General features: G+C 44.2%; 1 protein-coding gene across 3 annotated transcripts in view; it reads right to left on the bottom strand.

The window, feature by feature from the left end:
- Positions 1–24,552, bottom strand: part of vwa8 (von Willebrand factor A domain containing 8) — a 91,335-nt gene that overhangs the window by 49,427 nt on the left and 17,356 nt on the right. For all 3 annotated transcript variants that reach the window (XM_020461632.2, XM_031805605.1, XM_031805606.1), the window contains exons 14-25: positions 22,972–23,085; positions 13,716–13,884; positions 13,541–13,618; positions 13,332–13,447; positions 13,079–13,176; positions 12,873–12,979; positions 10,565–10,636; positions 9,440–9,516; positions 5,533–5,608; positions 1,539–1,674; positions 1,000–1,119; positions 270–475 (exon numbers count right to left, since the gene is read on the bottom strand). In XM_020461632.2, the coding sequence (XP_020317221.2) occupies positions 270–475; positions 1,000–1,119; positions 1,539–1,674; positions 5,533–5,608; positions 9,440–9,516; positions 10,565–10,636; positions 12,873–12,979; positions 13,079–13,176; positions 13,332–13,447; positions 13,541–13,618; positions 13,716–13,884; positions 22,972–23,085 (1,369 nt within the window). The remainder of the gene's footprint in view (positions 1–269; positions 476–999; positions 1,120–1,538; positions 1,675–5,532; positions 5,609–9,439; positions 9,517–10,564; positions 10,637–12,872; positions 12,980–13,078; positions 13,177–13,331; positions 13,448–13,540; positions 13,619–13,715; positions 13,885–22,971; positions 23,086–24,552) is intronic.

Raw genomic sequence — 24,552 nt, 5'->3', positions numbered from 1 at the left:
GTTGGATGCGCGCTGTGTTAAGAAGCAGTGCGGCTTGGTTGGGTTGTGTATCGGAGGACGCATGACTTTCAACCTTCGTCTCTCCCGAGCCCGTACAGGAGGTGTAGCGATGAGACAAGATAGTAGCTACTACAACAATTGGATACCACGAAATTGGGGAGAAAAAGGGGTAAAATGTTTTTAAACATTTTAAAACTCTGACCCACTAAAGCATCAAACCACTGTTCTGGCACGAGTATATGTGTTTTTTGTGTGTGTGTGTAGCACACCTGCAGATGTTTGACTATATTGACCACCTCCCTGGTGGAGTAGGGGTAGGTGATGGTGCCTTGGTCTGCCATGGCACGTAGCTCTCCGAAGGCTGCCACCAGCTTGTGCAGGGTGGCATCCGGAACCGCTGGCCCGTACTGCTTCAGCATGGCAAACTCCGCCTGCGGCTTGGGGTTGTCCACCGCGTGGCAGCTGAAGATGTCACCTGTAATATGGTTATGTCAACATGTGTCAACTTGCCGTATAAGTGACGTTACCGTGACATAGCTGATGAGAACATCAATTTGGTGTTTGTTTTGACCAGGCATATCGTAAACGCTTATGTGCTACTTATGAACGTGGTATGTATGGCTTATGAGTGTGTTTTCAAGTCCTTATGTAGAGACCGTTCGACTAAAGTGTTGCCGCTCTTTAAGGGATACTTCGGGATGTTGGCAATGAGGCCGTTAATCTACTCCCCCAGAGTCACATGAACTCGTGGATACCATGTTTATGTCTCTGCGAGCAGTTTGAAGGAAGTTGTTAACTCGCGCTAGCACAATGACTAGCATGCTAGTAGATAGAGATTTCCAGCCGTTGCACTAACGATAGTTAGCATTGGCTCAGGAAACTACCGCTAAATTCAATCATACTGGACACAGAGACATACAAATGCTATCCACTATGGCTTATGAAGTCCTTATGTAGGTACCCTTCAAGTAAAGTGTTACTGTAAAAGCTGAGTCTTACCCAGTGAGCCAAAGAAGTCGTTTCCCAAGAAGGGGAAGCCAGGTCTGTTAGCCAGGACCAGCATCCTGAAGTCTGGGTGCATGGCTATGGTGTTAGGTCTCCTCTCTGCTTCTAATGGGTCTAATGAGGACACAACACACTGTAAGTACAAAACACACATGCACAGACTCACACGAGCACACTCCCTTCAGCCAAAACAAAGAGTGGTTTAGGCAGGTGACAAAGAAGTGTCCCAGGTACTCTTTAGAGACAGGGGGGATAATTGAAAGGATAAATAGAAGATAGAATGACAACAAAGATAAACAGATCTATGATATACAATCCAGGGCCATCCAAGCCACTCACAGGGGTTAGCATAAAAGCCTTTATGGACAGGTACCAGTAGACTTCAAGTCGTAGGCTGTTTACGCTTGGCTTTACTTTCCACTTCTAACTAAACGTACCTAATAGACTGTCACTATGCTGAATAGTCTAGCGTCACAGAGGAATGTAAACAATACTGTGTGTGTGTGTGTCTGGCAGTCCATGCGAGTGTGTACCAGAGACGATCCTGCGTCCGTCTGCGAGGATCATCTCTCCACTCTCCACCAGGGTCTTCAGTATACAGGTGACGTTAGTGGGAGCTTTGTCTGCCTCGTCTATCACTAGGATGTGGCCCATCTTCACAGCTTTCACCTACACAGGCACACGCACACACAGTGTGTAAATACCATAATTCAGTGTTAAAGGGAGTAGGAGAGACATGGAGAGAGAGAGAGAGAGAGAGTACGAGAGTGGGATGGAGAGCAAAACTTAACAAAACCCAGAAACACAAGATTGAAATGAACAAGTGATCTAGCCCCAAGAGTAAAATGTTCACAGCTGGAGGTGAAAAACTAGAACGCATACATCGACTATTAGCAGAGTGAGGCCAAAGGTCAGAGAAAGACGGGAATGCTACCAAACATTGGGGGGGGAAAAGATATTCAGCTGAATACTTAACCCGTGTAAAAGACCCCAAACAAATACAAACCTGAACCAAATACAGAAGTAGTGATCATAGACCCGGCAACTGACAGGACACCATCAAAAAAACATGGTTGAACAGAGAGGACAGGCTACGTCACCACTGTGGGCCAAGAGAGATCGAAATTGAAGAACACTTTCTAATCACCTGCCCCAAATATATATTAATTAAGGAGTCCTTCTTTCCCAAATTCAAAATGTCTACATTCACAGAACAATCAAACAAAAATGAACTGTGTATACTTTCAGGGGAAAGGTCTGATGTTATAGAGTTGGCAGCACAGTATGTCACAGCTTGACACAAGCTAAAGGAGGAAACATTAAATGTATTATTTTCTCCATGTATTATAACTAATAGACAATATAAGTACCACCTTAAAAAAATATATATATAAAAAAAAATGGAAAAAAAGAGTTAAATTAGATTCTGACCGTTGAACATTATAACATTTCTGTGTTGGATATTTATTTGTGATATGAAAATAGAGCTCCTTGGCCACACACACTAGTGGTGGGTTTGGAGACCAAAAACAGAAGCACATGCAGAAAAGTAACTCATATTTACAGTAAAATATGGTGGTGCATCTTTGATGTTACTGGGCTATTTTCCTTCCACTGGTCCTGTGGTCCTTGTCAAGGTCAACGGCATCGTGAACTTCACCAAGTACCAGAACATTTTAGCCAAAAAACGCTTGGCCGCAAGTGGATCTTCCAGCAAGACAATAACCACAAGCACATATCAAAATCCATTAAGAAAATGGTTAGATGACCACAAAATCTCAATTTTGCAATGGCCAGCTGAGTCTCCGGACTTGAACCCCGTTGAAAACCTGTGGTTTGAATTGAAGACAGCAGTCCATAACCGCAGACAAATGATATCAAGGATCTGGAAGGATTCTGTTTGGAGGTACAGTCTGAGATCCCTCCCAACCTGTTCTCCAATCTCATAAAACATTTTAGAAATAAGCTCAGTGTCATTATTCTCACAAGGGTAGGGTGCTGGAGTACTGAAAACAGGCTAAATAGTTTTTATTTTACTGGAATTATTACTTTTAAAACTATTTCTCTGACAAATTGCATTAGTATAAAAGAGTACTGAATGTATAATATAATACACTGAGTGTACTGAATGTATAATACACTGCTCAAAAAAATTAAGGGAACACTAAAATAACACATCCTAGATCTGAATGAATGAAATATTCTTATTAAATACCTTTTTCTTTACATAGTTGAATGTGCTGACAACAAAATCACAAAAATGATCAAAGGAAATCAAATTTATCAACCCATGGAGGTCTGGATTTGGAGTCACACTCAAAATTAAAGTGGAAAACCACACTACAGGCTGATCCAACTTTGATGTAATGTCCTTAAAACAAGTCAAAATGAGGCTCAGTAGAGTGTGTGGCCTCCACGTGCCTGTATGATCTCCCTACAATGCCTGGGCATGCTCCTGATGAGGTGGCGGATGGTCTCCTGAGGGATCTCCTCCCAGACCTGGACTAAAGCATCCGCCAACTCCTGGACAGTCTGTGGTGGATGGAGCGAGACATGATGTCCCAGATGTGCTCAATTGGATTCAGGTCTGGGGAACGGGCGGGCCAGTCCATAGCATCAATGCCTTCCTCTTGCAGGAACTGCTGACACACTCCAGCCACATGAGGTCTAGCATTGTCTTGCATTAGGAGGAACCCAGGACCAACCGCACCAGCATATGGTCTCACAAGGGGTCTGAGGATCTCATCTCGGTACCTAATGGCAGCCAGGCTAACTCTGGCGAGCACATGGAGGGCTGTGCGGCCCCCAAAGAAATGCCACCCCACACCATGACTGACCCACCGCCAAACCGGTCATGCTGGAGGATGTTGCAGGCAGCAGAACGTTCTCCACGGCGTCTTCAGACTGTCACATGTGCTCAGTGTGAACCTGATTTCATCTGTGAAGAGCACAGGGCGCCAGTGGCAAATTTGCCAATCTTGGTGTTCTCTGGCAAATGCCAAACGTCCTGCACGGTGTTGGGCTGTAAGCACAACCCCCACCTGTGGACGTCGGGCCCTCATACCACCCTCATGGAGTCTGTTTCTGACCATTTGAGCAGACACATGCACATTTGTGGCCTGCTGGAGGTCATTTTGCAGGGCTCTGGCAGTGCTCCTCCTGCACCTCCTTGCACAAATGCGGAGGTAGCGGTCCTGCTGCTGGGTTGCTGCCCTCCTACGGCCTCCTCCACGTCTCCTGATGTACTGGCCTATCTCCTAGTAGCGCCTCCATGCTCTGGACACTACGCTGACAGACACGGGTTGTAGACTCCGTCTCATGCTACCACTAGAGTGAAAGCACCGCCAGCATTCAAAAGTGACCAAAACATCAGCCAGGAAGCATAGGAACTGAGAAGTGGTCTGTTGTTATCACCTGCAGAACCACTCCTTTATTGGGGGTGTCTTGCTAATTGCCTATAATTTCCACCTGTTGTCTATTCCATTTGCACAACAGCATGTGAAATTTATTGTCAATCAGTGTTGCTTCCTAAGTGGACAGTTTGATTTCACAGAAGTGTGATTGACTTGGAGTTACATTATGTTGTTTAAGTGTTCCCTTTATTTTTTTGAGCAGTGTATAATACACTGAGTGTACTGAATGTATAATATAATACACTGAGTGTACTGAATGTATAATATAATACACTGAGTGTACTGAACGTATAATATAATACACTGAGTGTACTGAATGTATAATATAATACACTGAGTGTACTGAATGTATAATATAATACACTGAGTGTACTGAATGTATAATATAATACACTGAGTGTACTGAACGTATAATATAATACACGGAGTGTACTGAATGTATAATATAATACACAGAGTGTACTGAATGTATAATATAATACACAGAGTGTACAAAACAACAAGAACAGCTTCCTAATAGAGTTGCACTACCCCCATTTGCCCTGAGAAGAGCCTTAAATTCGTCGGGACATGGACTCCGGCCCATGTTGACTCCAATGCTTTCCACAGTTGTGTGAAGCATTGGCTCGATGTCCTTTGGGTGGTGGACTGCTGGGTTTTTCACTGTTGAGCGTGAAAAACCCAGCAGCATTGCAGTTCTTGACACAAACCTTTGCACCTGGCACCTACAACCATACCCCATTCAAAGGCACTTCAATTATTTTGTCTTTCCCATTCACCCTCTGAATCGCACACATACACAATCCATGTCTCAATTGTCTTCGAGGCTTAAAAATCCTTCTTCAACCCGTCTCCTCCCCTTCATCTACACTGACTGAAGTGGATTTAACAAGTGACATCAATAAGAGATGATAGCTTTCACCTGGATTCACCTGGTCAGTCTGTCATGAGGAAACAGCAGGTGTTCCTAATGTTTTGTATACTCAGTGTATATACATTAGTATTATAGCTACTATTCTTATTGTTGTCACGGTTGTTTTTGTATCACTTCGCTTTGGCAACATTGACCTGGGCATTTATGCAAGTAAAGCTGAGAGAGAGAAGTCATACTGACCAGCGGTGAGTCCTCGTAGATGATAATTCCATCTCTAACAGAAGGCTGTAGGGTCAGGGTCTGAACTGTAGTGTCCCTGGAAAGGGGAGAGGACGGAAGGCTGGGTCACACACTTTACAGTCAATAACACATGTAGAAGAGATGAAACGGTTCTACCCATCCAGGCCAGTTTCCATTTAAGATCAAAAACACATGAGTCTGTCAATGTGTGACCTGTACAGCATGCCCCGGTTTCTCTGTTTGATGGACAGGCTGCTTCTCAATCATCTTTTTGAGACGCCGCTCAGTGGACGTACCCGCACGCACATGCGTGCGCAAACATACACACATGCCAACACCCACACACTCATCTCAGTACACTTCATGACAGGCTGCCTCCCCAAAGCCATGATTTTGGTCTAAAATTAGCTAGTGCTAACCAGGCCACCCACACACAGCTATAGTAGCTAACTAGGTCACATCTACATGCAGCCCTGTCCCCGTCTGCTTCTGTCTTTCGGACGACTTTCACCAGACAACCTCTACTTTCTCTCAGTAATTACAGAGGCACTCCACGAGAGGAGGAATCTGACACGAAAACTAAACATACACGTAAACGGCAGTCCCCCCCCACCTCACTCATTTAAGACAGAAGGGTAAAACCTTGCCTACAGTCAAGTTGCTCTGCAAAGCACAGGAGTGAGAGCTGAGGAGATCACAAAGGAAAGCCATCAACTGAACTCCTGTCTCTCCCCTGGAAACTGAAGTCGAGCGTGATGGTTGCATCTCGTCTCTAGACTCGGCTTTTGTGTGATTTGCTGCTGTCCAGTCAAGCAGAATGATTACTAGGGGACCACTGACCTTATTGTCTATCTGTCTGACTGTCCCAGTGCTATATAATAGACTGATCCGTTGACTGTCACACCTATGGATGTTTTCACATGATGAGCATAGTGAGACCGGTCTCCTGTCTCTTTGTAACTGAGAGAGCAGTGCGTGTGTGTGTGTGTGTGTGTGTATATATATATATATATATTCCTTGACACGTGCATGTGTCCCTGTCTATATCACTGCCAGGTAAACTACAATCCTATTCAGAGCCTCTGTTGAAACAGCCTTTCTACAAGTGTGTCTCTATTAACAACCATGTTGTAGGTGGTCTAACACTGAAGCTGCCGCGACCTGATTTTCAGAAACTTTGAAAAATGCAGGTTTCTTCATGTTATCACGCCGTGTGGGACTAAATGCTCTCGCTTTCAATACATAACGGTGACTGTGTTATCCAAGGATCATTCTGTTGTCGAAGACTCTACTTGTGATGACCGTGTTTTGTGGATGTTTTTAATCTGCCTCGCTGCACTTATTGTCATTCCGATTGGATACAAGTGCTTGCTTACCCCGTCAGGGCAACCTTGTTTGATATAGTTTTTCCATGCTGAACCACCTGAAGGCTAGACTGAAGGCCAACTTACATCAATAACTAATATCAATGTGTGTGTGGCCTGAAATCAGGCCAGTCGCAACCAATGTTCTGTTTCTATCAAGGTGACGTGGCGGGCTAATTATAGAAGCCCCCCCGGAGAAGTACTTCTGCACACTGGAGATGTGAATGCTCATCCCCAAACTCTTTTTACATGTCTATTGTCAAAAAGGATAAAGCTACGAACAGGTACAACTTCATCGGTAAGAGCAACAATATGGAAGAAAGTGGTAACGTATTCTACAAGAAGCAATCACTCCCTAAAAAAGCAACCTTATGAAGCAATCTTTCATATGATAAAGGGAAGATATACAAAACCTTGCAGAGAGCATATCCAGCTTCCAATCTCAAAAAAATATATATAAATATTTGAACCCAAAACTTGAAAAGAACTGATGTTGGCCCAAGATGGAGGGAGAGCATAACTAATGAAATGACAGGTAACGACAAATGTACACTTGATCCAGTGTAAACAGTGCATTCGGAAAGTATTCAGACCCCTTGACTTTTTCCACGTTACAGACTTATTCTAAAATGGATTCAATAGTTTTCCCCCCTCAATCTACACACAATACCCCATAATGACGAATTAAAAACAGGTTTTTCAATTTTTTTGCAAATGTATTAAAAATAAAAAACTGAAATATCACATTTCCATAAGTATTCAGACCCTTTACTCAGTACTTTGTTGAAGCCACTTTGGCAGTGGTTACAGCCTCAAGTCTTCTTGGGTATGACGCTACAAAGTTGGCACACCTGTATTTGGGGGGATTCTCCCATTCTTCTCTGCAGATCCTCTCAAGCTCTGTCAGGTTGGATATGGAGCATCGCTGCACAGCCATTTTTCAGGTCTTTCCAGAGATGTTCAATCGGGTTCAAGTCCGGGCTCTGGCTGGACCACTCAAGGACATTCAGAGACTTGTCCAGAAGTCACTCCTGCGTTGTCTTGGCTGTATGCTTAGGGTCGTTGTACTGTTGGAAGGTGAACCTCCAGTCTGAGGTTCTGAGCGCTCTGGAGCAGGTTTTCTTCAAGGATCTCTCTGTACTTTTGGCCATTCATCTTTGCCTCGATCCTGACTAGTCTCCCAGTCCCTGCCACTGAAAAACATCCCCACAGCATGATGCTTCCACCACCATGCTTCACCGTAGGGATGGTGCCAAGTTTCCTCCAGACGTGACGCTTGACATTTAGGCCAAAGAATTCAATCTTGGTTTCATCAGACCAGAGAATCTTGTTTCTCATGGTCGGAGGTGCCCTTTGGCAAACTCCAAGCCACACTACCATAAAGGCCTGATTGGTGGAGTGCTGCAGAGATGGTTGTCCTTCTGGAAGGTTCTCCCATCTCTACAGTGGAACTCAATGCTGCAGAAATATGTTGGTGCCCTTCCCCAGATCTGTGCCTTGACACAATCCTGTCTCGGAGCTCTACTGACAATTCCTTTGACCTCATGGCTTGGTTTTTGCTCTGACAGGCGTGTGTCAACTGCGGGAGGTTGTAACGTAACAAAATGTGGTAAGTGAAGGGGTCTGAATACTTTCCAAATGCACTGTAATAAGTTATGGGCAAAGCTCGACAGTTGGCAGTCAGAAGTATTACAATGTAAACGTTTAATCTGTCTGTCTGCATTTCAAGACATGGCATATGGGGGGGGGGGGGGGGGGTGGGTGTAGGGAGATACCCAATGGGGTGGACGAGGCTACTCTCATCTTGAAAAAACATATACTAAAAACCTGAATATCAAACAATCCGCCATCGTTAACAAAATGGAAAAATCTAATGATTGTGGCAAGAAAGAATGTCTGCACTAGGGACTAGGGACTAGGGACGTGAGCATGTAAGTCTGGGCAGACGAGATGTAGTCTTTGTTTGTATGGATCTGTAAGCTGTGGTTCATATGTATATGTTTGTATCTGTAGTGAAAATAAAATATAATATCTAACAGATCTATTGTACTCCCCTTGGCCTGAACACTGCTGTCCTGATTTCTCCGGGACCAAAATAGTCTGTAACACCCTCAGATAGAAGCAGAGCCAAGGGAGAGCAGCGACAGAGAGTGCTACCCACACTCTGCTTTTCACAGATACCCTTTTCTCGGGTTGTTAAAAAGAAAGAAATGACTTGTTGGTCACATGTACAAGACAAGTCGTATTTAGCTGTGGAAAACACTCCCACTATTTAAGATGGGAATCTTATTTGCCTGGTTGTTATAATAGAAATGTTAGGTGATTCAAATGCCCTCAATTTGACATAACACGACCACATATGTGTCAGCTAAAACTCCACGACGGTCCATTAGAAAAGGGATGCAGTTTACAGATGGCAAGAATATATCAACACTTGAAAACAATCCTGGAGAGTGGGATAGGGTCGTCTTACCCCCCCCCCCCCCCCTCCCGCCCCCGCCAAACACACGCAGGTACACACACTCTGACCTTTAACCTCTCACCTGTGAAGCTGCAGATATTCCCTGGGCCTGTTGAGAAGATGGAGGAACCTGTCCACAATCTTATTCTTTCCCACTCCCTGTGAGTACGCACACAAATATTGTATTCAACATACAGTATAATACTAACGCAAATAAAGTCAACACATTTTTCATGTATAGAGAAATAATGTACGTTTCATCTCAATACAGGGCTCAGTTCATCATTCTCAATACAGGGCTCAGTTCATCATTCTCAATACAGGGCTCAGTTCATCATTCTCAATACAGGGCTCAGTTCATCATTCTCAATACAGGGCTCAGTTCATCATTCTCAATACAGGGCTCAGTTCATCATTCTCAATACAGGGCTCAGTTCATCATTCTCAATACAGGGCTCAGTTCATTTCTCTTCACACACTTCCAAGGGAACTCATCTCAAGAGGACTATTTCACATCCAGTTATTGTTAAAGAACATCCCTGTCACAACTCCTAACCATCAGTCTTGCAGTTGACTCCAACATGTCTAAAATATCTGTTGAGGCCCAGAGCGTGTGCTGTGTGTCTGTGAGACGGCTCTATTCCCAAAGCTCGCCCACTCCCTCCCTCCCCGAACACCCTAGGGCCCTTCAGAGGGCACAGGATGTCCACTACGGAGGGAGTGTGGGCGGCGGATGGATTGTCCACGCTGACAGAGCTGAAGGGTGGAGGATGGGTGGCCCACGGGGACAGACAGAGACTGGGTCATAAAGTCTCTGTGATCACCCACAGCTGTCGACTGTGACATACTTCACAGTGACCTGTGATCAAAACAGTTTCAGAGTAGGAATGTTGATTTAAGATCAGTTTTTCCTATCAGATCATAATGAATGAGATTACCCGGACAGGGCGGACCTTTCAAATACAGGCCCAGCACTGTATTAAAATCTCTCTATATGCAACTCTATGCAGTTCTCTTCACGACTGTCAATGGACCTAACTGAGTTTGGCTATGGCTATCGATTAGTTTTAATTGATTGCTCAATGAAGTGGTTCCCTAATGATGGGTCAGGAGCCAACCGCTCTCTTTGGATTGCAGCCAAAGCCATTTTTAAATGGCCATTTCAATCATGCAAAAGCTGTGATTGGTCTTTGGCCCTGTAACTCACCTGATTTCCTACCAATAGGAGGTGCTCTCCCAGCAGGAAGTCTTTCAGCATGTCCTCCATCACCATCATATGCTGTAGAGGGAGCGAGAAACAGTAAGTTTATAATTGTTACATGTGTTTAGTAGTTTGATTGACAGTTCAAGACACTATGTAGTAGGGGTGAGGTGTCCTCCAATGAACTGGCCTCATTTAAAACACTGCTTTCCCTCTACTCCTCTCTTCCTTTCTACTCTCAAAAGCAGGTTCTTCAGAAGTGGGGCAGGCAGGAACATCCTCTCTCACCCTCTTCTCTCTATCCCTCTATCTTTCTCGAGAGTGAGAGAGAACGAACAAAGAGTTAGAGAGGAGAGAGAGAGAGGGAGAGTGAGAGAGAACCGACAAAGAGCTAGAGAGGAGAGAGGGAGAGAGACAGAGAGAACCGAAAAGGGCTAGAGAGGAGAGAGAGAGAGAGGGAGAGAGAACCGATAAAGAGCTTGAGAGGAGAGAGAGAGAGGGAGAGGGAGAGGGAGAGAGAACCGACAAAGAGCTAGAGAGGAGAGAGAGAGAGGGAGAGGGAGAGAGAACCGACAAAGAGCTAGAGAGGAGAGAGAGAGGGAGAGTGAGAGAGGGAGAGTGAGAGAGAACCGACAAAGAGCTAGAGAGGAGAGAGAGAGGGAGAGTGAGAGAGGGAGAGTGAGAGAGAACCGACAAAGAGCTAGAGAGGAGAGAGAGAGGGGGAGAGTGAGAGAGAACTGACAAAGAGCTAGAGGAGAGAGAGAGGGAGAGTGAGAGAACCGACAAAGAGCTAGAGAGGATAGAGAGAGAGAGAGCCGAGAATGAGAGAGAACCAACAAAGAGCTAGAGAGGAGAGAGAGAGAAAGGGAGAGTGAGAGAGAGGGAGGCGTGAGAGGAGGGATGAAAGACAGATATAGAACAAGAGAGAGATGCGACAGAGAGCTAGAGAGGAGAGAGAGAGGGAGACGTGAGAGGGATGAAAGACAGATATAGAGCAAGAGCATGAGAGAGAGGCAACAGAGAGCTAGAGAGGAGAGAGAGAGGGAGAGTGAGAGAGAACCGACAAAGAGCTAGAGAGGAGAGAGAGAGAGTGAGAGAGAACCGACAAAGAGCTAGAAAGAGAGAGGGAGAGTGAGAGAGAACCGACAAAGAGCTAGAGAGGAGAGAGAGAGGGAGAGAGAACCGACAAAGAGCTAGAAAGAGAGAGGGAGAGTGAGAGAGAACCGACAAAGAGCTAGAGGAGAGAGGGAGAGAGAACCGACAAAGAGCTAGAGAGAGAGAGAGAGAGAGAGAGGGAGAGAGAACCGACAAAGAGCTAGAAAGAGAGAGAGAGAGAGGGAGAGTGAGAGAGAGAGAGGGAGAGAGAGTGAGAACCGACAAAGAGCTAGAAAGAGAGAGGGAGAGTGAGTGAGAACCGACAAAGAGCTAGAGAGGAGAGAGAGAGGGAGAGAGAACCGACAAAGAGCTAGAGAGGAGAGAGGGAGAGTGAGAGAGAACCGACAAAGAGCTAGAGAGGAGAGAGAGAGAGGGAGAGAGAACCGACAAAGAGCTAGAAAGAGAGAGGGAGAGTGAGTGAGAACCGACAAAGAGCTAGAAAGAGAGAGGGAGAGTGAGTGAGTGAGAACCGACAAAGAGCTAGAAAGAGAGAGGGAGAGTGAGTGAGAACCGACAAAGAGCTAGAAAGAGAGAGGGAGAGTGAGTGAGAACCGACAAAGAGCTAGAGGAGAGAGGGAGAGTGAGGGAGAGTGAGAGAGAGAGAGAGAGAGCGGGAGAGAGAACCGACAAAGAGCTAGAGAGAGAGAGAGGGAGAGAGAGAGAACCGACAAAGAGCTAGAGAGGATTGAGAGAGAGGGAGTGAGAGAGAACCAACAAAGAGCTAGAGAGGAGTGAGAGAGAGAGAGGGGAGAGAGAACCGACAAAGAGCTAGAGAGGATTGAGAGAGAGGGAGTGAGAGAGAACCAACAAAGAGCTAGAGAGGAGTGAGAGAGAGAGAGGGGAGAGAGAACCGACAAAGAGCTAGAGAGGATTGAGAGAGAGGGCGTGAGAGAGAACCAACAAAGAGCTAGAGAGGAGTGAGAGAGAGAGAGGGGAGAGAGAACCAACAAAGAGCTAGAGAGAGAGAGAGAGAGAGAGAGAGGGGAGAGAGAAAAGTGTGGGGGAGCATGAAAAAAAGATAGACGGGAACGAGAGAGCGATGGATAAATCTGGGGCAGTCCCACTCAGTATTCTAGAGAGGACTCAGAACCCCTCAGTCCAGGGGTTGATACAACTACAATCAGTGTTTGTGTGTGTGTGTGTGTGTGTAGGCCATTACTTGTGCGTTGTCGTAGAAGAGCACGTCAGGCACCTTCATCTTCTCCCCAGCATTATAGACAGGAGCTGACACACTGCCTATGGTCAACACACCATCCTTTACAGTGCCTGGATGGAGAGAGGGGGGAGGGGTGAAATAGATTATACATGTTTGTGCGTGGTGTGTGTGTGTGTGTGTGTGTGTGTGTGTGTGTGTGTGTGTCTTACAGCTGTGGTCGTGTGCCTCAGCATCAGGCTGTGTGTCCTGTATAGAGCAGCTAGCCAGGCCCTTCTGTAGAGAGGAACGAGCCAGGCTGGGTAGAAACCTAATCAAACATAAAGCATATTATTGCATATTATAACAAGGTTACTAAATCACACAATTGAATCCCAAGCAACGTACAGTTTAAAGGAATAGTTCCATCAACATTTGTCTAACAAATCAGTTTGTGTGTGTGTATGTGCGTGTGCTTCTGTGTACCTGGACAGACAGGCTTTGTTGACAGCGTGAGCGATGCTCTCCTCTGGATACTGAGAGAGACGACGACAGATCCTCAACAGCTGTCTGGTGGACAGGGACGAAGCTAGAGACTGGGCCTGGACACAGAGCAGACGGTTTAGTACACATACTCAGTAGCACGGACACACACACACACGCACGCACGCACGCACACACACACACACACTTACAGTAGGGTCGTTGGTCTGTCGGAGGTTGTGTGTGAGGTGGAGGAGCTGCTCCACTGCTTCCTTCGGAACGTTGGGAGTCTGGAGAGACAGAGAGAGACAGAGAATGAATGGAGGATGATATGAAGGAAACAGATGACTGAATCAACGTGTGTGTGTGTGTGTGTGGGCTTCTCACCAAGCCCTGTATGAGGCTGGTCTCCTGTGCCCGTGCCAGAGGCTGGATGTTGTGGAACATGAACATGGTGAGTAGTTCAGGACCCAACCACTGCTGACCACTGCTGCCCACCACAGGGGGCTCTGCCAGGGCCAACACACGAAACGAAGGGTGGACGGGGAAGATGGACCTGGAAACACACACACATTTTAGAGCTTGTAGAGTCTTTACCGATTGTGAATCACGACATATACATGTTTTGTTGTCCAGAAAGACTTGTTTACAGTACAAGGGGTTTTCCTTAGTCAAGGTATGTAGTCAGTAAAAACCTCAGGTCATATAGTACTGTGGTAATAGTACTGTGGTAATGGTACTGTAGTTATAGTACTGTAGTAATGGTACTGTAGTTATAGTACTGTGGTAATAGTACTGTAGTTATAGTACTGTAGTTATAGTACTGTAGTTATAGTACTGTAGTTATAGTACTGTAGTTATAGTACTGTAGTTATAGTACTGTGGTAATAGTACTGTAGTTATAGTACTGTGGTAATAGTACTGTGGTAATAGTACTGTAGTTATAGTACTGCAGTTATAGTACTGTAGTTATAGTACTGTGGTTATAGTACTGTGGTAATAGTACTGTAGTAATAGTACTGTAGTAATGGTACTGTAGTAATGGTACTGTAGTTATAGTACTGTAGTTATAGTACTGTGGTAATAGTACTGTAGTTATAGTACTGTAGTAATAGTACTGTAGTAATAGTACTGTGGTAATAGTACTGTAGTTATAGTACTGTAGTTATAGTACTGTGGTTATAGTACTGTGGTAATGGTACTGTAGTTATAGTACTGTAGTTATAGTACTGTAGTTATAGTACTGTGGTAATAGTACTGTAGTAATAGTACTGTAGTTATAGTACTGTGGTAATAGTACTGTAGTTATAGTACTGTGGTAATAGTACTGTAGTAATAGTACTGTAGTAATAGTACTGTAGTTATAGTACTGTGGTAATAGTACTGTGGTAATAGTACTGTGGTAATAGTACTGTAGTTATAGTACTGTGGTAATAGTACTGTAGTTATAGTACTGTAGTAATAGTACTGTAGTTATAGTACTGTGGTAATAGTACTGTGGTAATAGTACTGTAGTTATAGTACTGTGGTAATAGTACTGTAGTTATAGTACTGTAGTAATAGTACTGTAGTTATAGTACTGTGGTAATAGTACTGTGGTAATAGTACTGTGGTAATAGTACTGTAGTTATAGTACTGTAGTTATAGTACTGTGGTAATAGTACTGTGGTAATAGTACTGTAGTTATAGTACTGTGGTTATAGTACTGTGGTTATAGTACTGTGTTAATAGTATTGTAGTAATAGTACTGTAGTTATAGTCCTGTAGTTATAGTCCTGTAGTTATAGTCCTGTAGTTATAGTCCTGTAGTTATAGTACTGTAGTTATAGTACTGTAGTTATAGTACTGTAGTAATAGTACTGTAGTTATAGTACTGTAGTTATAGTACTGTGGTAATAGCACTGTAGTAATAAAACTGTAGTTACAGTACTGTAGTTCTAGTACTGTAGTAATAGTATTTGTATAGTAATAGTGACTGACTGTAATAATGGTAACTCTACAGTTACAGTATGTGTAATAACACGATAGTGGCCCTGGCCCGTAGTCCTGGGTGGAATCACATCAAGAGTGTGAGCCGCGGGAAACTCAGGATACATACACACACACAGCCGCAAAAACAAAGGGGAAGTGATTTAATTTCAGCCCAGACGCTCTACCACAAACATCCTTCCTGCCAGCCTAGGTGGAGCTCAAACACACACACACACACACACACACACACACACACACACACACACACACACACACACACACACACACACACACACACACACACACACACACACACACACACACACACACACACACACACATTTTGTTCACCCAAATACCAAACTAAACAACCCTGAATCCCGACCGATGGACTACATTTCTATCTGGAGAAGAAATCATTTAAAGGGAACATGTACAGAGAAATTGTAGCCATTCTATCACATAGTTCTGATGGTTAAATGTTGTCTGTTGGATGATGTCAAATCTGACATTAGTGATTAGGAAGAGAAGGTGGAAACAATACAGAGTTAAATGAGAGGGTGAAAGGCAGATAAACAGAAAGAGTTGTCCTGCCAACAGTCAGTAGACAAACACTGTCAAAAATATCCTCCTCTCTCTCCACCACATTCCTCTATCCTCGTTCTATTCCTCAATATCTCTCCCCCGCTCTCTCTCTCCCTTCCCCTCTCTCTCCACCACATTCCTCTATCCTCGCTCTATTCCTCAATATCTCTCCCCCGCTCTCTCTCTCCCTTCCCCTCTCTCTCCACCACATTCCTCTATCCTCGTTCTATTCCTCAATATCTCTCCCCCGCTCTCTCTCTTCCTTCCCCTCTCCCTTTACCACATTCCTCTATCCTCGTTCTATTCCTTTCTCTCTCCCCCGCTCTCTCTTCCTTCCCCTCTCTCTTTACCACATTCCTCTATCCTCGTTCTATTCCTCTTTCTCTCTCTCCCCCTTCCCCTCTCTTTACCACATTCCTCTATCCTCGTTCTATTCCTCTTTCTCTCTCTCCCCCTTCCCCTCTCTTTACCACATTCCTCTATCCTCGTTCGATTCCTCAATATCTCTCCCCCGCTCTCTCTCCCTTCCCCTCTCTCTTTACCACATTCCTCTATCCTCGTTCTATTCCTCTTCATCTCTCCCCCACTCTCATTCTCTCTCTTCATCCCTCCCCCTTCTCTCTCCTACTAATTTCCTGTTATGGTGGTGGAGATGAAAGCAGTCATTGTCAGGGTTTTCACTTCTGACGCAGATATTTAAATACTACACTGCACAGGAGGTTGGTGGGACCTTAATTGGGGAGGATGGGCTCGTGGTAATGGCTGGAGCGGAACTAGAGGAATGGTTTCCATGTGTTTGATGCCATTCCATTCGTTCAAGTCATTATTATGAGCCGTCCTCCCCTCAACAGCCTCCACTGCTACACTGTCTACTGACTGACCTGCCTCTGGCTGCAAGGTCACGTCCTGAGGTGTGAGTCAGTGGTGTGTGTGTGTGTGTGTGTGTGTGTGTGTGTGTGTGTGTGTGTGTGTGTGTGTGTGTGTGTGTGTGTGTCAAACTGTAACTCATAGCTCATGTCCCTAGACCCCTCAAACACAACTCTGGACCTAAAAGCCAGTTCCACCGCATTTTTTTAATTGTGCTACTCTAATCGGGGACTGATTTACACCTGGAATACCAGGTGTGTGCAATTAATGACCAGGTAGAACAGAAAACCAGCAGACTCCGAACCTCGTAGGTTACACAGCCCATAACTTCACTGTTCTGTCTGACACCTGAAAGTCTGTGTGTGGGGTATGACACCTGAGAGGAGGTATTATTGAATGACTAACCACAGGAAGGATGAGTCATTGGAAAATAAAATACAAAAATTGCACACACAGACACACACACAGTGATATCTAAATGGATGGCAAGCTAATTAACATGATAGGGTGTTGTATCCCTTCATCACACACATACAGCCCTTGGTTCACCCCAGACCTGACTGCCCTCGACCAGCACAAAAACATCCTGTGGCGGACTGCAATAGCATCGAATAGTCCCCGTGATATGCAACTGTTCAGGGAAGTCCGGAACCAATACACGCAGTCAGTCAGGAAAGCTAAGGCCAGCTTCTTCAGGCAGAAGTTTGCATCCTGTAGCTCCAACTCCAAAAAGTTCTGGGACACTGTGAAGTCCATGGAGAACAAGAGCACCTCCTCCCAGCTGCCCACTGCACTGAGGCTAGGTAACACGGTCACCACTGATAAATCCATGATTATCGAAAACTTCAATAAGCATTTCTCAACGGCTGGCCATGCCTTCCGCCTGGCTACTTCAACCTCGGCCAACAGCTCCGCCCCCCCCGCAGCTCCTCGCCCAAGCCTCTCCAGGTTCTCCTTTACCCAAATCCAGATAGCAGATGTTCTGAAAGAGCTGCAAAACTTGGACCCGTACAAATCAGCTGGGCTTGACAATCTGGACCCTCTATTTCTGAAACTATCTGCCACCATTGTCGCAACCCCTATTACCAGCCTGTTCAACCTCTCTTTCATCTCGTCTGAGATCCCCAAGGATTGGAAAGCTGCCGCAGTCATCCCCCTCTTCAAAGGGGGAGACACCCTGGACCCAAACTGTTACAGACCTATATCCATCCTGCCCTGCCTATCTAAGGTCTTCGAAAGCCAAGTCAACAAACAGGTCACTGACCATCTCGAATCCCACCGTACCTTCTCCGCTGTGCAATCTGGTTTCCGAGCCGGTCATGGGTGCACCTCAGCCACACTCAAGGTACTAAACGACATCATAACCGCCATCGATAAAAGACAGTACTGTGCAGCCGTCTTCATCGACCTCGCCAAGGCTTTCGACTCTGTCAATCACCATATTCTTATCGGCAGACTCAGTAGCCTCGGTTTTTCGGATGACTGCCTTGCCTGGTTCACCAATTACTTTGCAGACAGAGTTCAGTGTGTCAAATCGGAGGGCATGCTGTCCGGTCCTCTGGCAGTCTCTATGGGGGTGCCACAGGGTTCAATTCTCGGGCCGACTCTTTTCTCTGTGTATATCAATGATGTTGCTCTTGCTGCGGGCGATTCCCTGATCCACCTCTACGCAGACGACACCATTCTATATACTTTCGGCCCGTCTTTGGACACTGTGCTATCTAACCTCCAAACAAGCTTCAATGCCATACAACACTCCTTCCGTGGCCTCCAACTGCTCTTAAACGCTAGTAAAACCAAATGCATGCTTTTCAACCGGTCGCTGCCTGCACCTGCATGCCCGACTAGCATCACCACCCTGGATGGTTCCGACCTAGAATATGTGGACGTCTATAAGTACCTAGGTGTCTGGCTAGACTGCAAACTCTCCTTCCAGACTCATATCAAACATCTCCAATCGAAAATCAAATCAAGAGTCGGCTTTCTATTCCGCAACAAAGCCTCCTTCACTCAAGCCGCCAAGCTTACCCTAGTAAAACTGACTATCCTACCGATCCTCGACTTCGGCGATGTCATCTACAAAATGGCTTCCAACACTCTACTCAGCAAACTGGATGCAGTCTATCACAGTGCCATCCGTTTTGTCACTAAAGCACCTTATACTACCCACCACTGCGACTTGTATGCTCTAGTCGGCTGGCCCTCGCTACATATTCGTCGCCAGACCCACTGGCTCCAGGTCATCTACAAGTCTATGCTAGGTAAAGCTCCGCCTTATCTCAGCTCACTGGTCACGATGGCAACACCCATCCGTAGCACGCGCTCCAGCAGGTGTATCTCACTGATCATCCCTAAAGCCAACACCTCATTTGGCCGCCTTTCGTTCCAGTACTCTGCTGCCTGTGACTGGAACGAATTGCAAAAATCGCTGAAGTTGGAGACTTTCATCTCCCTCACCAACTTCAAACATCAGCTATCTGAGCAGCTAACCGATCGCTGCAGCTGTACATAGTCTATTGGTAAATAGCCCACCCTTTTCACCTACCTCATCCCCGTACTGTTTTTATTTATTTACTTTTCTGCTCTTCTGCACACCAATATCTCTACCTGTACATGACCATCTGATCTTTTATCACTCCAGTGTTAATCTGCAAAATTGTAATTATTTGCCTACCTCCTCATGCCTTTTGCACACATTGTATATAGACCCCCCCTTTGTTTTCTACTGTGTTATTGACTTGTTAATTGTTTACTCCATGTGTAACTCTTTGTTGTATGCTCACACTGCTATGCTTTATCTTGGCCAGGTCGCAGTTGCAAATGAGAACTTGTTCTCAACTAGCCTACCTGGTTAAATAAAGGTGAAATAAAAAAAATTTAAAAAAATCACAACACATCACAAGCAGAACTGCCATCTCCATAGGCAACCTGGTCTCAGAGCATTTCATATAATTCTGTACGTAAATTCATGACACATGTTATGCGTCGTATGATGTGTAGTAATTTGTGGATGTCCAACATCCATTTCGTATAATATGTTACAAATTGCAATTCGTACAATTACAGTCCGTTCAGAAAGTATTCATACCCCTTGACTTATTCCACATTTTGTTGTGTTACAGCCTGAATTCAAAATTGATTAAATATATGTTTTTTTCTCACCCATCTTCACACCAAACTCCATAATGACAAAGTGGAAACATGTTTTTAGACATTTTTGCAATTTATTTAAAATGAAATACAGTAATATCTCATTTACATAAGTATTCACACCTGAGTCATAACATGTTAGAATCTCCTTTGGCAGCAATTACAGCTGTGAGTGTTGCTTTTGCCCTAAACCTAATGCATAAAGTTAATTTCTTTGCCAATTTGTTTGTTCAGTTTTACTTACTTTACTTTGCCTTACTGCAAACAGGATGCATGTTTTGGATTATTTTTTATTCTGTACAGGCTTCCTTCTTTTCACTCTGCAATTTAGGTTAGTATTGTGGAGTAACTACAATGTTGTTGATCCATCCTCAGCCATTAAACTCTTAACTGTTTTAAAGTCAGCATTGGCTTCATTGTGAAATTCCTGAGCGGTTTCCTTCCTCTCCGGAAACTTAGTTAGGAAGGACGTCAGTATCTTTTTAGTGACGGTGTATTGATACACCATCCAAAGTGTAATTAATAACGTAACCATGTTTAAAGGGATATTCAATGTCTGCTTTTTAATTTTTTACCCACCTACCTCTCTTTGCGAGGCATTGGAAAACCTCTCTAGTCTTTGTGGTTGAATCTGTATTTGAAATTCACTACTCGACTGAGGAAATTTACAGATAATTGTATGTGTGTGGTACTGACATGAGGTAGCCAATAAAAAAATAATGTTACACACTATTATTGCACACAGAGTGAGTCTATGCAACTTATTTTTTTATTTGATTTAACTAGGCAAGTCAGTTATGAACAAATTCTTATTTACAATGACGGCCTAGGAAGAGTGGGTTAACTGCCCTGTTCAGGGGCAGAACGACAGATTTTTACCTTGTCAGCTCAGGGACCAACCTTCGGCCCAACGCTCTAACCACTAGGCTACCTGCCGCCCCAGGCGGACTTGTCAAGAAATGTTTTACTCTTGAACTTATTTAGGCTTGACATAACATAGGAGTTGAATACTTATTGTTTCAAGACATTTCAGATTTTCATCAATTTGTAAAGATAATATAATTTGTAAACATAATTCCACTTTGACATTATGGGGGATTGTGAAAGGTCAGAGACACATCTCAATTTGATCCATTTTAAATTCAGGCTGTAACACAAGAACATTTGGAAAACATCAAGGGGTATGAATACGTTCTGAAGGCACTATACATGAACAATTTCAAAAAACGTACAATATGTTACATATTTGCAAATGTATGATATGTTACAAATTCCAATTTATTGCGGCTAATGTTGGATAGGTGGCTAAAACTAATGTTAGCATGGCTAGGGGTTAGGGTTCAAAGTTAGGTTAAGTTCTGGATTAGGGGCAGGTTAGGGTGAGCTATCAGTAAGTACACTGAACAAAAATATAAATGCAACATGCAACAATTTCAATGCCTTTACTGAGTTACAGTTCATATAAGGAAATCAGTCAATTTAAATGAATGAATGAGGCTCTAATCTATGGATAAGAACACAGATATGAATATATTGGTGACCGATACCTTAAAAAAGAAATTGGGCATAGATAAGAAAACAAGTCAGTATCTGGGGTGACCACCATTTGCCTCATGCAGCACGACACATCTAATTTGCATAGAGTTGATCAGGCTGTTGATTGTGGCCCGTGGAATGTTGTCCCACACCTCTTTAATGGCTGTGCAAAGTTGCTGGATATTGTTGGAAATCATCGATCCAGTGCATCCCAAACTTGCTCAATGGGTGACATGTCTGGTAAGTATGAAGGCCATGGAAGAACTGGGACGTTTTCAGCTTCCAGGAATTGTGCACAGATCCTTGTGACATGGGGCAGTGCATTACCATGCTGAAACATGAGGTGATGGCGGCGGATGAATGGCATGACAATGGGCCTCAGGATCTCGTCACGGTATCTCTGTGCATTCAAATTGTCATCGATAAAATGCAATTGTGTTGGTTGTCCGTAGCTTATGCCTGCCCATACCATAACACCACCACATCCAAGGAGCACTCTGTTCACAACATTGACATCAGCAAACCGCTCGCCCACACGACGCCATACACGCTGTCTGCTATCTGCCCAGTACAGCTGAAACCGCGATTCATCTGTGAAGAGCACACTTCTCCAGCTTGCCAGTGGCCATCGAAGGTGAGCAGTTGCCAACTGAAGTCGGTTATGACACCAAAATGCAGTCAGGTCAACACCCTGGTGAGGACGATGAGCCCGCAGATGAGCATCCCTGAAACAGTTTCTGACAATTTGTGCAGAAATTATTTGGTTGTGCAAACCCACATTTTCATCAGCTGTCCATTTGGCTGGTCTCAGACAATCCTGCAGGTGAAGAAGCCAGATGTGGAGATCCTGGTCTGGCGTGGTTACACGTGGACTGCGGTGGCATTTTATTGTACCCAGCACAAGGTGCACCTGTGTAATGATCACGCTGTTTAATCAGCATCTTGAAATGTCACACTTGAAATGCTTACTAACAGGGATGTAAACAAGTTTGTGTCCACAATTTTTGAGAAATAAGCTTTTTGTGGGTATGGAACATTTCTGGGATCTTTTGTTTCAGCTCATGAAACATGGAACCAACACTTTACATGTTGCATTTACATTTTTGTTCAGTGTAGTTGAAAAGTTGCTAATTAGCTCAAATGCAAAAGTTTTCCGGAATGAGATTTGAAAACGCAACCATTGGGTTAACCTTAATGAAAGGAAACTGGTGTCCTGGATTTACTTTCACTATGTTACATCTAGACTATGAGACCAGGCTGCCACAAGGAGCTCGAAAGAGAAACGCTAGTTATTATTTGATTGATTTATTTCACCAGGTTAGACTCATTACAAATATATTTTGCAAGAGACCTGGACAAAATAGTAGCACACAAAATGATGCCACAGGCTGGCAAAACAGGAAGTTGCATAGCTGGAGATAATGGGTGAACAGGTTGCTCCCCAGGGCAACACTGGTGTGACACTTTGGCACCAGCTCTAGCTAACATACATGCCTCGGAATATGTGTTCCTACATGCGTGTATGTGTGTGTACCTTTCCCGTAGCTGTTCGTCTGTAAGCTGTAGCTCCTCCTTGAGTGCCTGGTATCTGTCCCACCTCAGCAGTCTGGACCCATCATACAGAGACAGCTCTCTGTCATGGAGTAACCTAAATTACAGTAGAGATAGTATTAGTAGGTGATTGATCTAGGACCAGTCACAGTGACCAGTAACCTAAATTACAGTAGAGATAGTATTAGTAGGTGATTGATACAGGACCAGTCACAGTGGCCAGTAACACATTGGACAAACTAGATATAGTATTAATGGTTGACTGATCTAGGACCAGTCACAGTGACCAGTAACCTGTAATACAGTAGACATAGTATTAGTGCATGGGTATTCAACCGGGGACATGCAGACCCCCAGAAAATAAACATTATATTTAAAACAATTAGTGCATTTTGCCCCCCCAACGTTTTTATGAATATCGTTAGCAACAACACACCCACAGTAGAAAAGAAAAGAGGAGAATATCTTTATAATGATGTCAACTTTATTTCTCAAATATTGAGTCATTTACACTCCCTGGAGTATCTGACATAGGCTTTGAAACAGCACCTGCTGCTGGTAAGATTCCTTGACTTGGACATTCATTTGGTCACACTTTATTTGGAAAGTCCATCTGTAAACTATAAACAAACTATCTGTTGATAAGCAACTGTCCACCTGTTGATAAGCAACTGCTTGCTAAGGTTACGGTTCGCATAAGGATTAGGGTTAAGGTTAGAGTTAGGGCTAGAGTTATGGTTAAGGTTAGGGCTAGGATAAGGGTTAAGGTTAGAGTTAGAGTTAGAGTTAGGGCTAGGGTAAAGGTTAGGGCTATGATAAGGGTTAAGGTTAGGGCTAGGGTAAAGGTTAGGGCTATGATAAGGGTTAAGGTTAGAGTTAGGGCTAGGGTAAAGGCGTCCGGTTTGCTTTTAGCAGAACTCAGCTAGGCGTAGGCATTAACACAAAAACACTTCCTCAAAATAGTCAGAATCAATCTAAGATAAATGAAGACATCTGTCATTCATTTAGAAATTTTTGCAGAGGTCTTAGTCGTGCAATTTTACATCTAACTAAGATGTTTGGTGCAGTATTTCCCAAGTGAAAAAATGTAATAATCCCTACAAATCACCAACGAAGGGGCCAAAAAAAAGTGTGTGCTGGAAGAGCCGGAGAAAAAAACTCTGGGTTAGGATAAAGGTTAAGGTTGGGGTCAGGATAAAGGTTAAGGTTGGGGTTAGGATAAAGGCTAAGGTTGGGGTTAGGATAAAGGTTGGGGTTAGGATAAAGGTGGAGGTTAGGATAAAGGTTGGGGTTAGGATAAAGGTTAAGGTGGAGGTTAGGATAAAGGTTGAGGTTAGGATAAAGGTTAAGGTTGAGGTTAGGATAAAGGTTAAGGTTGAGGTTGGGATAAAGGTTGAGGTTAGGATAAAGGTTGGGGTTAGGATAAAGGTTGGGGTTAGGATAAAGGTTAAGGTTGGGGTTAGGATAAAGGTTAAGGTTAGGATAAAGGTTGGGGTTAGGATAAAGGTTAAGGTTGAGGTTAGGATAAAGGTTGGGGTTAGGATAAAGGTTAAGGTTGGGGTTA

The sequence above is a fragment of the Oncorhynchus kisutch genome, linkage group LG26 (genome assembly GCF_002021735.2).
Source record: "Oncorhynchus kisutch isolate 150728-3 linkage group LG26, Okis_V2, whole genome shotgun sequence".
In the NCBI taxonomy this organism is placed as follows: Eukaryota; Metazoa; Chordata; class Actinopteri; order Salmoniformes; family Salmonidae; genus Oncorhynchus; species Oncorhynchus kisutch.
Note: the sequence above shows the minus strand (reverse complement) of the source record. Positions and strands in the feature narration are given on the sequence as shown.